The sequence below is a fragment of the Brachyhypopomus gauderio genome, chromosome 2, assembly GCF_052324685.1.
Source record: "Brachyhypopomus gauderio isolate BG-103 chromosome 2, BGAUD_0.2, whole genome shotgun sequence".
NCBI lineage: Eukaryota > Metazoa > Chordata > Actinopteri > Gymnotiformes > Hypopomidae > Brachyhypopomus > Brachyhypopomus gauderio.
In genome coordinates this window covers 20,121,854-20,135,547 of record NC_135212.1, presented here as the reverse complement: position 1 = coordinate 20,135,547, position 13,694 = coordinate 20,121,854, and the positions used below count along the sequence as shown (strand labels likewise).

Genomic DNA, 13,694 nt, shown 5'->3' with positions numbered 1-13,694 from the left:
CTTCTGCAACCAATTCAGTCACACTGAGACTGAGGCTAATCCAGATTCAGCCATGTTTGTGTATGTGTGTGTGTGTGTGTGTGTGTGTGTGTGTGTGTGTGTGTGTGTGTGTGTGTGTGTGTGTGTGTGTGTTCCAATCCAGTATATGCCAAACACTTGAAAACGTTCTCTGTTAGCACTGGGAACAACATATCAAGTAATCCCTCTACACACCACAGTAGTACCACACCCACACAAAAGTCACACTATTACCAGGAACACAAATATCAGTTCCCATTGTCAGTGGGGAGACAACCACACTAAGGTACAAGTCCCAGTAAAGGACAAGACCCAGTGAAGAACAAGGCCCAGTAATGGCTCCCAGTAATGGCTGCGAGTTCAACCCAGTGGCCTGAGAAGCAGCTGTTCAGAGCCACACAATGTGATCGATTCTCCTCACACACACACACAAACATATATGAACCATCCTCACACACACACACACACACACACACACACACACACACACACACACACACACACACACACACACACACACACACACACACACACACACACACACACACCTCACTGGTGCGGAAGATGATGCGGTACTGATACTGGTCCTTCAGGTCTTTGGTGTCCTCCAGTTTCTCTCTGCGGATACTCAGAGCCACCGGTCCCAACTTCTCATCCGTCCCAAAGTAGTTCCCGTGCTCTAGAGAGTGGAGCGGGAGAGATTGAAGGACAGAGAGAGAGAAATCACCATGGCTGGAAGGTGCTACCACCACTGCTGTCCTAATCTGTCCAACAAACAAAGGAAGAGCAAAGGAAGGTAGAACGGGAGAAGGGAGGGTCTACGTGAAGAACAGAGGACAAAACCAAAGATGAACATGGCACCTGAGTGGGAGAGAAGAGATGCAGCTTTGAGGGAAGGTGGTTGAGGAGAAAGGACTGAGATTAGCTAGGTGCGAGATTAGCTAGGTGCGAGATTAGCTAGGTGCGAGATTAGATAGATGTGACATTAGCTAGGTGCGAGATTAGATAGATGTGACATTAGCTAGGTGCGAGATTAGCTAGGTGTGACATTAGCTAGGTGCGAGATTAGATAGATGTGACATTAGCTAGGTGCGAGATTAGATAGATGTGACATTAGCTAGGTGCGAGATTAGATAGATGTGACATTAGCTAGGTGCGACATTAGCTAGGTACGACATTAGCTAGGTGCGACATTAGCTAGGTGCGACATTAGCTAGGTGCGACATTAGCTAGGTGCGACATTAGCTAGGTGCGACATTAGCTAGGTGCAGTGGCGGACTTACCAATTTGGGGGCTCAAGGCGAATTTAGCTAGGGGGCCCATCAACATTAATATGCGAGAAATAAGTCAGCTAATCAGGGGGCCCCTACAGTGGGTTTCAGTGGGAGGGGCCCAAGGCAGTTGCCTAGCCACGCCTCTATGCAAAGACCGCCTCTGGCTAGGTGCGACATTAGCTAGGTGCGACATTAGCTAGGTGCGACATTAGTTGATGTGAGATTAGCTAGGTGCGAGATTAGTTAGGAGCAATTTAAAATTTGAGAAGATCTTGTTAATCTTGTTGAATGGCGGTGGTCAATGTCCTGGTCCCAAACACGCATGAGTGCCCCCCACTGGACGCTAGGAGCAGTCCCGTGAGATGCCACACCATCGACAAAAGCAGACAGCACAGGAACCTTTAAGTAACCTTGGGCACAGCCAGTGCGGGGGGAGGTGAAGGAAAAGATATTCATTCCTGGAGACAGCTTCTTTCCGGCCTTACTGGAGTCCGGTGGTGTGTCAGACAACACGGGCGACCACAGCGAATCATGGCAAAGTGATACAGATGGGGATTAATTTCCTAGTGTCCTGTATGACATTGGCAAAGTATTTCCCCTCATGTATCGGCCTGTATAATTGGGGATGTGGGTTCTGCTGTTCTGTAAGGACTACTGAACAGGCAGGAAATGGGAGTGGAGCGAAGGTTGTGGAACGGGCAGATATGGGATCTTTTATTAAAGCAGAGGACATGAAGGGCACCGAGCACTCTCACCAGCAGATGTTAGGACCACTGTGTGTTTGGCACAAGGTCACGCCACACACACACACACGCACTGACACACACTCGCACACGTTTCCTTCCGCTGCAATGAATGACTAGCAAGTTGAAACTTCCATTATCTTAAACAGGTGTGGCAAACCCAGCCTCATTAAGTAAACACATCCACCGATTACTGATTAGGCAAAAGCAAAAACGTCTCCTGTAGGCAGACGGCCCTACCGACTTCAGAGTACAAGATCACAAAGCAGATGAAGAAGCCGTCACTGCAGTCCTGCCCAGTCCTGAAGGCCAGAGTGAGTGGCCGTCCTGCAGTGGGCGGGCGGTCCTGGCACCCCGAGGATGAAGGCCCCCCCCGTCACCATCCTGCCTGCCGGAGATGTATTTCTGGAGCGCTAATGTTAGCTATTATCTCGCTGCCGTCCCGCCTGACAAACACAGACGGAGGCTTCGGGAGAGCCGCGCGTCATTGGGCTTCGACTAATGGAGCTAAAAGGCGACAATTAAGTTCTTTTTAGAGCGTGGGGGGGGGGGGGGGGGGCGTCTCCGTGGCCGACTGGCCTTCGGAGGAGCAGGGACCTTTAGATGGATGAACATGTGGGAGGGAAGAGCGGTCTGAATCGCCGTCGTCGGCAGGCTGGTCGCACGCTGATGGGAGACGCTGCTGATCACAGAGGCGGGAAAGCAAGCGGAAAAACTGCAGCGGAAATGATGTGGAACGCCAAAATGTAAACAGTTTAAAGACAAATAATAGAATTTGGAAACCAAAGAATTTGTCATAAGAAGAGCATGAAATTAACAAAAAGATGAAAGCATGACAATAATACCCGACAGCAAGAGCTAACAGTAAAGAAAATGGCAGGACTTTCTGTAGTGTGTGTGTGTGTGAGAGAGAGAGATCTCCATGCTACCTTTCCCATGGAAGTATTCGCGGTAGTATCTGGCTCCCAGGTCAACATGATCTATGCAGTGCTGCTTCAGTTTCTCCAATCGCGACGCTTGCTCTTCAAGCCCCACCTCCAGCACAGATATGCTGGCGTTGGTGCGTCGAGGTCGTAGGCGGGTCTCGCCGGGCCCCGCCTCCCCCCGCTCCGCCCACGAGCTCAGGAAGCTCACGTTGCGCTCCCCGTAGCTGCCCGTCTCGTTCAGGAAGTTGGGGCAGGTGAGCAGGAGCTGGTGGGCGGAGCCTGGGCCGGCCGGCCCCGCCTGCTCGGAGACGTATTGGGCAGTGCCGCCGGGCCCCTCCAGCGGGTCCTTGCAGCTGAGGTCGTCCATGCTGGAGAAGCTGGGCTCGGCCTCGCTCAGCGCCATGGACCGGGACACGGACAGAGACGTGGAGGAGGCGGCGGAGGCGCCCGTGGCTGTGTTGTGGCGCTGGACGGCGTAGCTGCGTCGGGCCGCCGCCTCGTGCAGGTCGAACAGGAGGCTCTGGGCGTCGTAATGCGCGAAGCTCCGCACGCAGACCCACGACTTGAGCGAGGGGCCGTCGGGGGAGCGGCCCTCGTCTCCGTCGCCCCGCGAGGCCTCGACTTCGGCGCGGTGCGAGCTGCGCAGCTTCCGCAAGAACGAGGAGGTGCCGAGGGAGGACTCTGTGCCGCCGCTCTTCTTGCGCACGTGGCTTTCGGGCCGGTCGTCGGGACGGGGGACGGGCGTGAGGGCGAGGGGGCCGGAGGGGGCGGAGTCGGGCGAGGTCTGGGCGCGCAGCAGCTCTCCCAGCCTGGCGGGGGCGATGCTGCGCTGGTCCGGCCTCTCCTGCTCGAACTGACTGAGCATGTCGAAGAAGCTCATCTCGGGCACGGCCTGCACGTCGATGGACGACGTGCTCCCGTACTCCCGGAACAGGCGGCCTTCCACCTCGTTGTCGTCCTGCTCGCTGAGCGTGATCTCGCTGTTGGAGCGCTGTCGCAACGGAGCGAATCCCAGTCCTCGGAACCGCAAAGGGGAGCCGGGGATGTCCCTCAGGCTCCGCCCCTCCCGAAACTCCGCGTCTCTGCTCCGTCGTTGCGGCATGCGGGCCACGCCCCCGCGAGTAAGCCCCTCCTCCCCGTTGCTACTCTCCAAGGTTGCTCCCTGCCCGTTTTCCAGTAGCGATTCCCGCGACAGCTCTCTCCTCGGCGGCCAATCAGCGATGCGAGCCCGGACGCCCATTTTGGGCACGGAGACGCGGGATAGGGCGGGCTCGGCCGGGGAGGTGTGGCCATTGTGTAGCGGCAGACGGATGTGGAGCGGGGGGAGGGGCTGGGATAGGGGGCCGGTGTACATGTTCATGTAGCCCGATGCAGTATCAGGACCGGAGAGAAGAGCAGGGGGTGTAGGGGATAGGGCATCCCGAGCAGAGTCCACCGCCACGGGGAGAGGAGGAGCAGAAGGAGGCAGGGAGGGGCTCCACACTCTGGCGTCTCCTTCTGTCTCCTATGTACATGTCTTTCTACTGGGGCAGGACCAGTCCTCCCCCGATGGTCCTCAACCAATCACAGTGAAGCAGCAAAGGCAGAAGGTCACTTTCAGCACAGACCTGCAATAAAACAGACATAAATATATATATATAAATCTTTCACCAAAACCAGCACGGAACACAGCAGTTCCCCTGTAGTGTATCAACACACAATTCAGTTTATTTTACCTGTCCCTTTACTTACATATGGCCAAAAGTATGTGGACACCCTTCCTAATCATTGAATTCAAGTGTAAAATCAATAACACCACAGAAATCTCCACACTGTCAGCAGAACGGGTGATGGCCAGGAGCTCGGGCACAGATCCAGGATGCCACCTTTGCCCCAGGGCACAGATCCAGGATGCCACCTTTGCCCCAGGGCACAGATCCAGGATGCCACCTTTGCCCCAGGGCACAGATCCAGGATGCCACCTTTGCCCCAGGGCACAGATCCAGGATGCCACCTTTGCCCCAGGTTGACTGGTGCGAAATCTGCCCTGCTACACCTGCACAGGTTGTCTCCGAGTGCTACTACTGTAAAACGGCTCGTCTTGAAGCAGCAACAGTAGAAGCCTGCAAGCCCCAGCCTACAGAGCAGAGGTGTCTGGTGCCCACCTCCAACCTCCAACCTCCAACCGCCTCCGCATGCGACATTAGCAACGAGAACTGTGAGCCTGGAGGTTTGCGAAACGGGTTTCTGTGTACGTGGCAGTGAGACGGCCGTGTGCAGTGCCCGGCGTTGGCCGGAGGAGTGGAGAGCACGCGGTTCTGGACTCCGACGTGCTCCGACGGTGTGGATGTGTTCTCTGGAGCGATGAATCTCCTGTCAGCGTGTGATGGATGAAGCTGTGTTTGAGGAACATCGTCAGAATGCTACATGCAATGCTGTACATACAACGCTGCACGCAGAATGCCCAGTGCAGAAAGGGGGAGACTTTACATATTTAACATTATGTGAAGTATATTAATGCCACAGTGTCGCATTCCAGCGCTCAGGCTGATGTCATTTCCTCTCCCCCCCAACACACGTCGCTGCTCCTAACAGCACAACAGCTACATGTCCCAGGCAAACGGGGCTCTTTAAGAACAGCGAAGAACAAAGACCTCTAGCGTCCACAGCGAAGGTTTACGAGCTGTTCTAAAAGCTGTTCTCTCAAGCCTGTAGGTCCTGCGTCGGGCGTTTAGTGCGAGTGAAGAGCGAGGCACAGGTGTTATCTGCGAGGAGCGCCGTTCCGCTGACAGACAGGTGTAGCGGTCGGCCGCCCACTCGGTTGCCAAGGGCAACGGCACAGGAATACAGCCTCGTGAACTTGCATTCGTCCTACCGGGCCGACGAGGGGCGGCGAGACGCTGACTGACTCGGCGGCCCTGAGAAACACGGCCCGCGTGCCGGGCCCGCGCCTCCCCCGTGGGGCAGCAGGCCGACCCGTAAGAACACGTGTCCCCAGGGCCACACAGCAACTGGTAGACCAAGACGACGTGACTCACACATGAGACGTTCGGATCGTTTGTTCTGGGGGTGTAATTTTTTCCTGAGCACGAGGCAGAGTGAGACGCCTGCAGGCTCACGGTCTCCCTGTCGCCCACACTCCCTTCAGCACCAGGAGCCACGGCCAGCAGGGACAGACGCAGAAATGGACACGGAGGACAGGATGGACACAGAGGACAGGATGGACACGGGATGGCGTGTATGCAGAGGACCCGAGAGAGAGCAGTGACGAGGGTAACAGCGATGGGGAGGGCAGTAATGTGGGTGTAGAAAGTGAATGAGAGTAACAGACACAGCAAGCACCAGTGGGAGAGAACAGTGGGCATGAGTTCCAGTGTGGGGCTGTAATGTGAAAGTGGGAGCGGATCAGGATCGTGAGCGGGTCCGCTATTAAAAGCCCACTCAGCATGGCCTGCTGCTTCCATCTCACTCCACTGTCTTTTCTTCTTCCCTTTCACCCCCATCTCACTCTTCCCTTCATCTACATCCATCAGTCCGTCTCCTGGCCAAAGCGGCGTGTGTGGGTGTGTGTGCGGGTGAGGAGGACAGAGGGAGGTGAGGGAACACTTCTGTCATCTGTCTGAAGAGCAGTGAGGTTTCAGGAGCAGGTCAGGAGCTTGGAGAGCTGATGACTGATGTGGGGCCCGTCCAGCTTCCTGATGCAAATCTGTAGACTCTCATTTCAAACAAATGTACACACACACACACACGCGCTCACACACACACGCGCTCACACACACAGTAATTCATACACTCAATTACTCATGCTCACACACACCCTCACTCACAAACACATCGATCATGCTCACACACACACACACACACACACACACACACACACACACACACACACACACACACACACACACACACACACACACACACACACACACACACACACACACACTTGACCTTTACTCCACCAAAGCCGTACGTCCATCTCCTGCAAAATGCAGTATGCTACACAAGCCAGTCCGACTGCTCAGAATAGACCTGTCCCATGTAGAATATTAAACAGGACGCCACCAGCGTGCACAACCACCACAGCTTACGCCATCGTCTCCGAAACCACACCGCCACATGGAAAAGCCTCTCTGTGTCTCTCACGAGCACGTTTCGCAGTGCGAGTGCGCCGGTGTGGCAGGCCTCAGTTCAGTGCGTGGTGGCGGGCAGCCTTGAGCCCGATAATACGCAGGTGTCATCGCTGCTCCGGGGCCTGTGGTCTCCAGCGAGGCCGTCTGGGGCTCGGACAGCTCAGCTGGGGCTCTGCATCCCATCAGCCGTAGGCCCTGCGCCTGATTACAGCAACAGCTGCGGCGAGCGGAAGAAAGGGCCCTTTCTCTGGACTCTCCTTCCCACGCACGGGCCGAGCGTCTCCCCGCGCACGCTGGAGCAGCCTGGGAGTGGGAGTAGAGAGTGGGGCGCCTGCCGTAGAGAAGGACCCCGCACGTAGGCCTCCGTGGGGCCTCGCGTCCCAGAGAGCCTGCTTCTGCTCCCTCACACCATGACCACACACGCAACGCGTGAACACTAATGACGGCAATTAGGTCTACTTAGTCGTGCCTGAAGAAATGACAGTTCGTATGATAATGTAATGGCACGGCTGAAACGGCTTTAAAACACACACACACACACACACACACATACAATTTACATCAGAAGCAACCACTTCTACTCATAACCCACTTCAAGTGCAAGTGTGCTTACAGTCAGCTCACAAATGACCTTCATTACAGCTTTTCAGCCTGTTCATTCTCTCGCGCTCTCTCTGATCTTTCCAGCCAGCCGATATAAACAGCTGGAGGTTGGGGCGGAGTCAGGGTCTGAGATCTGGAGCTGGAGGCCAGTGGTTGACTCAGCCCATGGCAACCTGAGGAACGACTGCACTCGGGCTGTCAATCACAGACCAGCCCAGCAGGCTAACAGCCCAGCAGACTAACAGCCATGCCAGCACCTTCGATTTCCTGCCACTTTGTTTCTGGAATGTCAGATGCGAAGCCCCTGGTGGTGGCAGTTGTCTCTGTTCATCAAGCAAATTACAGCAAAGGATGGAGGACAGGAGGTGTGTGTATGTGTGTGTGTGTGTGTGTGTGTGTGTGTGTGTGTGTGTGTGTGTGTAATGCCACATGCAGAAGCCCTGCAAGCTGCTCCACCAGGAAGGCAGGAAGGTCAAGCGTGACTTGCAGGCAGTAGAGAAGCTTCAGATGGGCCTCTGGGAACTCTGCCTCTCAGGCCTGTGGAAGCAGCCTCAAAATGGCCGTAATGCTCCTCCCTCCACGGGTGGGCGGGACAGTGCTGGTGCGTCACTGATAAGGTTCCTGCCCTCAATCCGTTACTCCTACCAATAACACATGGTGAACTGGGCTTACACACTGTTGACAATGCAAATATTAGCCGTTGAGCACAGCAGACGCCTGGCAGCCCCTAACGCTGGCCAGGTGTGCTCTGCTGAGGGAGATACTCTGCAGAGCCCAAAGGTCCCTGGGTACACAGGGGAGCAGGCGTCGCTCTAAAAGCTCCAACGGTACAACCTTAACGGAACCTGAAGAAACAAGGAGCAGGTGTGGGTGTAGCTTCTCTGTGTGTAGCAGGTGTGGGTGTAGCTTCTCTGTGTGTAGGAGGTGTGGGTGTAGTTTCTCTGTGTGTAGGAGGTGTGGGTGTAGTTTCTCTGTGTGTAGCAGGTGTAGGTGTAGTTTCTGTGTGTGTAGGAGGTATGGGTGTAGTTTCTGTGTGTGTAGGAGGTATGGGTGTAGTTTCTGTGTGTGTAGGAGGTATGGGTGTAGTTTCTGTGTGTGTAGGAGGTATGGGTGTAGTTTCTGTGTGTGTAGGAGGTATGGGTGTAGTTTCTGTGTGTGTAGGAGGTATGGGTGTAGTTTCTGTGTGTGTAGGAGGTATGGGTGTAGTTTCTGTGTGTGTAGGAGGTATGGGTGTAGTTTCTGTGTGTGTAGGAGGTATGGGTGTAGTTTCTGTGTGTGTAGGAGGTATGGGTGTAGTTTCTGTGTGTGTAGGAGGTATGGGTGTAGTTTCTGTGTGTGTAGGAGGTATGGGTGTAGTTTCTGTGTGTGTAGGAGGTATGGGTGTAGTTTCTGTGTGTGTAGGAGGTATGGGTGTAGTTTCTGTGTGTGTAGGAGGTATGGGTGTAGTTTCTGTGTGTGTAGGAGGTATGGGTGTAGTTTCTGTGTGTGTAGGAGGTATGGGTGTAGTTTCTTTGTGAATGTGCCTGAGAGAATGACTCTGAAAATGGAGCAGCAAGAATATAAATCTCTACCACAGGTATAAGCACTAAATGGCCATGCACACATGCACGCGCGCGCACACACACACACACACACACACACACACACACACACACACACACACACACACACACACACACACACACACACTTTTGAACTGTTAGTCCTGTCATGTCTCTCAGGTAGTCCTCTAGTTCTTCTGCACAGAAAACCAGCACCACCAGTACCAGCGCCACCACACAACTGTTCCTCTGTTATCTGGAGGAAGTGTAGGGACCTGAAACACCAGCTCACCCACCAGACTCCCTGAAACACGACCGTCCCCAGGGCAGGTTTACACTCGCCCCCCTTGGGTCAGAGAGATGGGCCATAAATCATGCACAGAATTATTGCAAACAGATAAAACACACAAAAAAGTGAACCCATCATGAAGCATCACAACAGACAGGTCTGCCCAGTAGACCAAATCAGGTTAAGCCCCAAAGCCAGGGACGTCACCAAACCTGATTAAATGGGGCATGTGCCCCAGTAAAATGTTTTCATGCCCCACTATAATAATGGGGATGTTAATACAAAAGCCAAAATGCTTTATGTCATTATGTTTTAATCCGGATTACTGAGCAGAACTACATTTCCCAGCATCTTTCAAGAGGCTTGACTAACACATTCAGTCAGAATTAGTTTCTTTCAGTTTCTCTGTTCTCTACACACAGTTGGCAGTAGAAACTGTCCTACGTTAGTATTTCAAAGCAAGTTAGCCACCTAGGAGCCAAAGTAATGATAACGCATACAAGAGTAGCTACATATTACCATTTAATGTGCTAAAAACACATATTAGGCCACTCAGGCACTTCAGTTAGCAAAGGCATTTGCTACAATAGCAAAAGAAGCTACAGCTAACTAGACACCACAAGCTTGTAACATTAGAAAACCACTAAACTCGTTTTGTGAAGTGTTATTTAGCCATCATAAACTGATGATGCAAGAACAAAATGTAATCTGCTAATTCACTTGTAGCTTCATGTCTCAAGGGAATTATTTCACATGTAAATGTGACAATATTATGAAAATGAAATGTAATTACCCAAAAAAGGCCAGATGTGGGGGAGTACTCAAGAGTTTGAGGAGGCAACAGGAGAGAGAAAACAAGAGTGACAACAAGTGACCACAGACGCAGAACAAGTAGAAAACAGTAAGAGAGAGAAGGGGAAGAAGCATCAGAAAAATAGAAAAACAAACCCCCCCAACCAATCCTGTGTGTGCCCCATTCCAAAAGTACCTGCATCATTTGCGTGCGATGGTACGTGTCTGTGAGGTGAGGGTGGTATGTGCTCATAAACACTAGTCAAATAAAACCAGTTACAGTACAAGTTTGGCAGGTTTTTAATTTTGTTCTGGACTCCATCAGATCCAAGCGATATATAATTAAACAAGTAAATCTGAAACCCATCAGCTTGAATGGCTTATGTGGGAGGCACAGGCCACCCACCCGCACACGCACACGGGCTAACGTTCAAATGCTTGTGATTGTTTATGTTCAAACAAAAGCCGTTTCAGTCTGAATTCACTTACACTATGTGAGATGTGTGTGATGTGGAAATTCCCCTCACTTGTTAGGGGAATAATTAAACAGTTTTTTTCCAGGACTTATAAACTGCACACTAACAAAACTTTGTCAATGGTGGCAGCTGATACTCACTTCCTAACACAACACAGTAGTAATATATCTAGTCTATAGTCTTTCAAACTCATTCCATTCAAAATACTGACATCCTAAATTTCCCAACTGTGGGACAATAAAGGCAGTTTCTATTCTACAAAATTAATAGAAAGTTTTTCTTACAGAACTGACAGTAAAGTTTTAAAACCAGTCGGCCCATGTCAGCTTTTCAAACGTCTTCGTGCTCTCCATACAAATAAAGATTTAGTATATGGAATGACAACACCAGCACAAAGTACACATGTTAATGGTGCCTCAGGCCGACACCGACACCCGTCAGCAGTCCTGGTAAACTCCCCGCGTATCTGCAGCGGTTATTGTTTTGGGTTTAGATACATTTCCTGTAAACGAGTTCTCTAAGGACAGGTGAACTGAAGGTAATTACCTGTCTGAGACGAACTGCGGGTGGTGGGCGGGTCCGAGCAGGTGTGCGGGCGGGAACAGCACGCTGCAAGAGACATTAGTCATTAGTTGCTGTTAGCAACAGGACCAAAGTAGAAGCACAAAATATGAACATATACCAGCGCGAGTGCTATCCGCACAGTGCCTTTAGCCTTCATGAGTGACATCAAACATTAGCCCGCTATTATAGACCACAGCTGCACTTCAGTTCTTCAGAGAGAGAAAGAGAGAGTTAAAAAGAGACAGAGGAGTAAGAAAGGAAGATAAAGGATTAGACAAACAATGAGTGTAGATAATACTAAAACGCACACCAAATCCACCGCTCGAACAGAGAAGACGCAAAACACGAAGCAGCAGGTTGAAATGAAGGATGAGGTGAAATCCGCATCCGTACGCCACCAGAGAAACGGCCCACAGACATTTAGATCTGGCGTTTCAGAGGCTACATTGGAGAAAGCCATTTTGAGCTATGATAGCAGGCATGGTTGTGTTTACAGAGCACACGGTGGTGTGATATAACATCCTTGTGCAGAATAACCGTAGATACGCTGTGTGCGCGAGTGTGTGTGTGTGTGTGTATGTGTTGGACAAAGCCCTTGGGCATCTCCATACTGTCTCTTCAGACAATAGAGTCGCAATGTGTTTGATGGCTTGGAGCTGACAGCTGCTGCTCGTGTGTGTATGTAGTCCTAATACTCATAATAGCTCGGTGGTCGCACTCACACTCTCTCTCTCTCTCTCACACACACACACACACACACACACACACACACACACGTCCTTCCAGAGGGAGATGTTGCGGTCCCCCACGACAACAGCTATCAATTCTGATCCATTCAGCTCCAGTTGCTCCATTCATCTCACTAGACACGTCGTCTGTTGACAAAATGTTGGTGTCTGTGTATCAATATGCGTGAGAACAGTTTACATGCTAGCACATCTGCGTGTTTCTTGTATATATGTATGTATGTGTGGGTATCAAATGAAAGTTGTGCGTGTCTGTGGATGTATATTTGTGTGTGTGTGTAGTAGTAGTAGTATATGATGACTAAGAGTCTCTACAGTGATCACATTATGGTCTGAAATTCCTTCATTATAGCAACACATTGCAATATGCATCAAGCAATTACAGTAGCTGAGACTCAGAATACTGCAGTCCAGTGTGTAATGTAGGATAAACACAGGTATCCTGAGGTCGAGTTCTCACACCCAGCACTACAGGTAGCTGTGTTGAGTATCTATGACAACATCTCGCCTGTGCTTCGTCGTGAGGGTGGTGCTCTCATGGGCTCTCTACATGGACCTCGTTCCAAATTTCTCCATGACGACACCGAGCTCAGACAGCCCATAATTATGCAGCATGGAATACGGTAATTAAACACTGCTCTCAGAAGACTGAAGACGATCGCTTAACTTTTTGTCTTTTGTGACCAATCATGTGAAGTGGCTTGACTGTTGGCGTGTTGGACTGAGGTCAGGGAAGGGAAGGAAAACGAAGGCCCCCCCCAGGGCGCTGACCTTTGTGGTGATGGGTCACTATTGTGGAGCTTTTGCTGTATGCCACTGCCCTGATGGGAGATCGTCAGCCAGGTCACATGGCCTGCAGTGGGTTCTCCTCCAAGACATTTCTCCACACTTCTCCAGATCTTCCATTTCTCCTTCAATCTTCAGGAGTTTTACAGTGCCTGCAGTCCAAAAGCATCTCCACAGCCAGTTCTGGTTTCATCAGTTCTCTTCTCATAGGCCTACGGGCAAACTACGGCCGAGGTCTGATGTGTTTTTTTTTTTTTTGTTTTAACACAGGTCTCTTGTCTTGCTTGAACATAGAACACAATCGTCTCAGCGGTTTCCCATCTCCTGGTCTTGGAGAGCTGATCGTGGAGAGCGGTGACTCAAAAACCTCAAAATTGTGGCAGAACTTTTGGTAGGATCCCCTAGTTTAGACGTTCTTGGGCTGAAATGTATTAGGTATGTCATTCGTTTTTTAAAGGGTCTGAGATGGTGGCATTTTTAGAGTTGCTGAGCATGTGTGAGTGTAATGCGGTCCATATCATTAGCAGTTCCATGGGAGAGCAGTAAGAAGCTCATCGGTATGCTGGAGTGAGCCTGATTCTTCAGAACAGGGCAGTACCGTCACACTCCCAGCAGGCCTGTGTGAATCAGAGCCGTCCACACTGCTGCACTGCGTGACTACTGTAAGAGTCGCTGTGAGTGCTTGGCTTTCTGCTGCTCTGATGAATGAGGATCTAGACACGGCCATTAACCGCATCAAAATTCACATGTACAAGATGAAAATGCTGCCGCCAGCGTGAAAAGTGTGTGATGGCTACGCTCCTTTACCTCCTCACCTCACTCTC

At 51.5% G+C, this 13,694-nt stretch overlaps 1 protein-coding gene across 9 annotated transcripts in view; it reads right to left on the bottom strand.

Annotated features, from left to right (window-relative positions):
* The window catches only part of sipa1l3 (signal-induced proliferation-associated 1 like 3), a 59,062-nt gene that overhangs the window by 22,194 nt on the left and 23,174 nt on the right, over positions 1-13,694 (bottom strand). For 6 of the 9 annotated variants that reach the window (XM_076990312.1, XM_076990278.1, XM_076990270.1 and 3 more), the window contains 3 exons: positions 11,321-11,383; positions 2,965-4,568; positions 567-697 (listed from right to left, as the gene is read on the bottom strand). In XM_076990312.1, coding sequence (XP_076846427.1) covers positions 567-697; positions 2,965-4,321 — 1,488 coding nt within the window. In that variant the 5' untranslated portion in view covers positions 4,322-4,568; positions 11,321-11,383. Of the gene's footprint in view, positions 1-566; positions 698-2,964; positions 4,569-10,299; positions 10,440-11,320; positions 11,384-13,694 lie in introns of those variants that run through there. The other 3 variants (XM_076990288.1, XM_076990296.1, XM_076990304.1) reach the window with 2 other exon arrangements.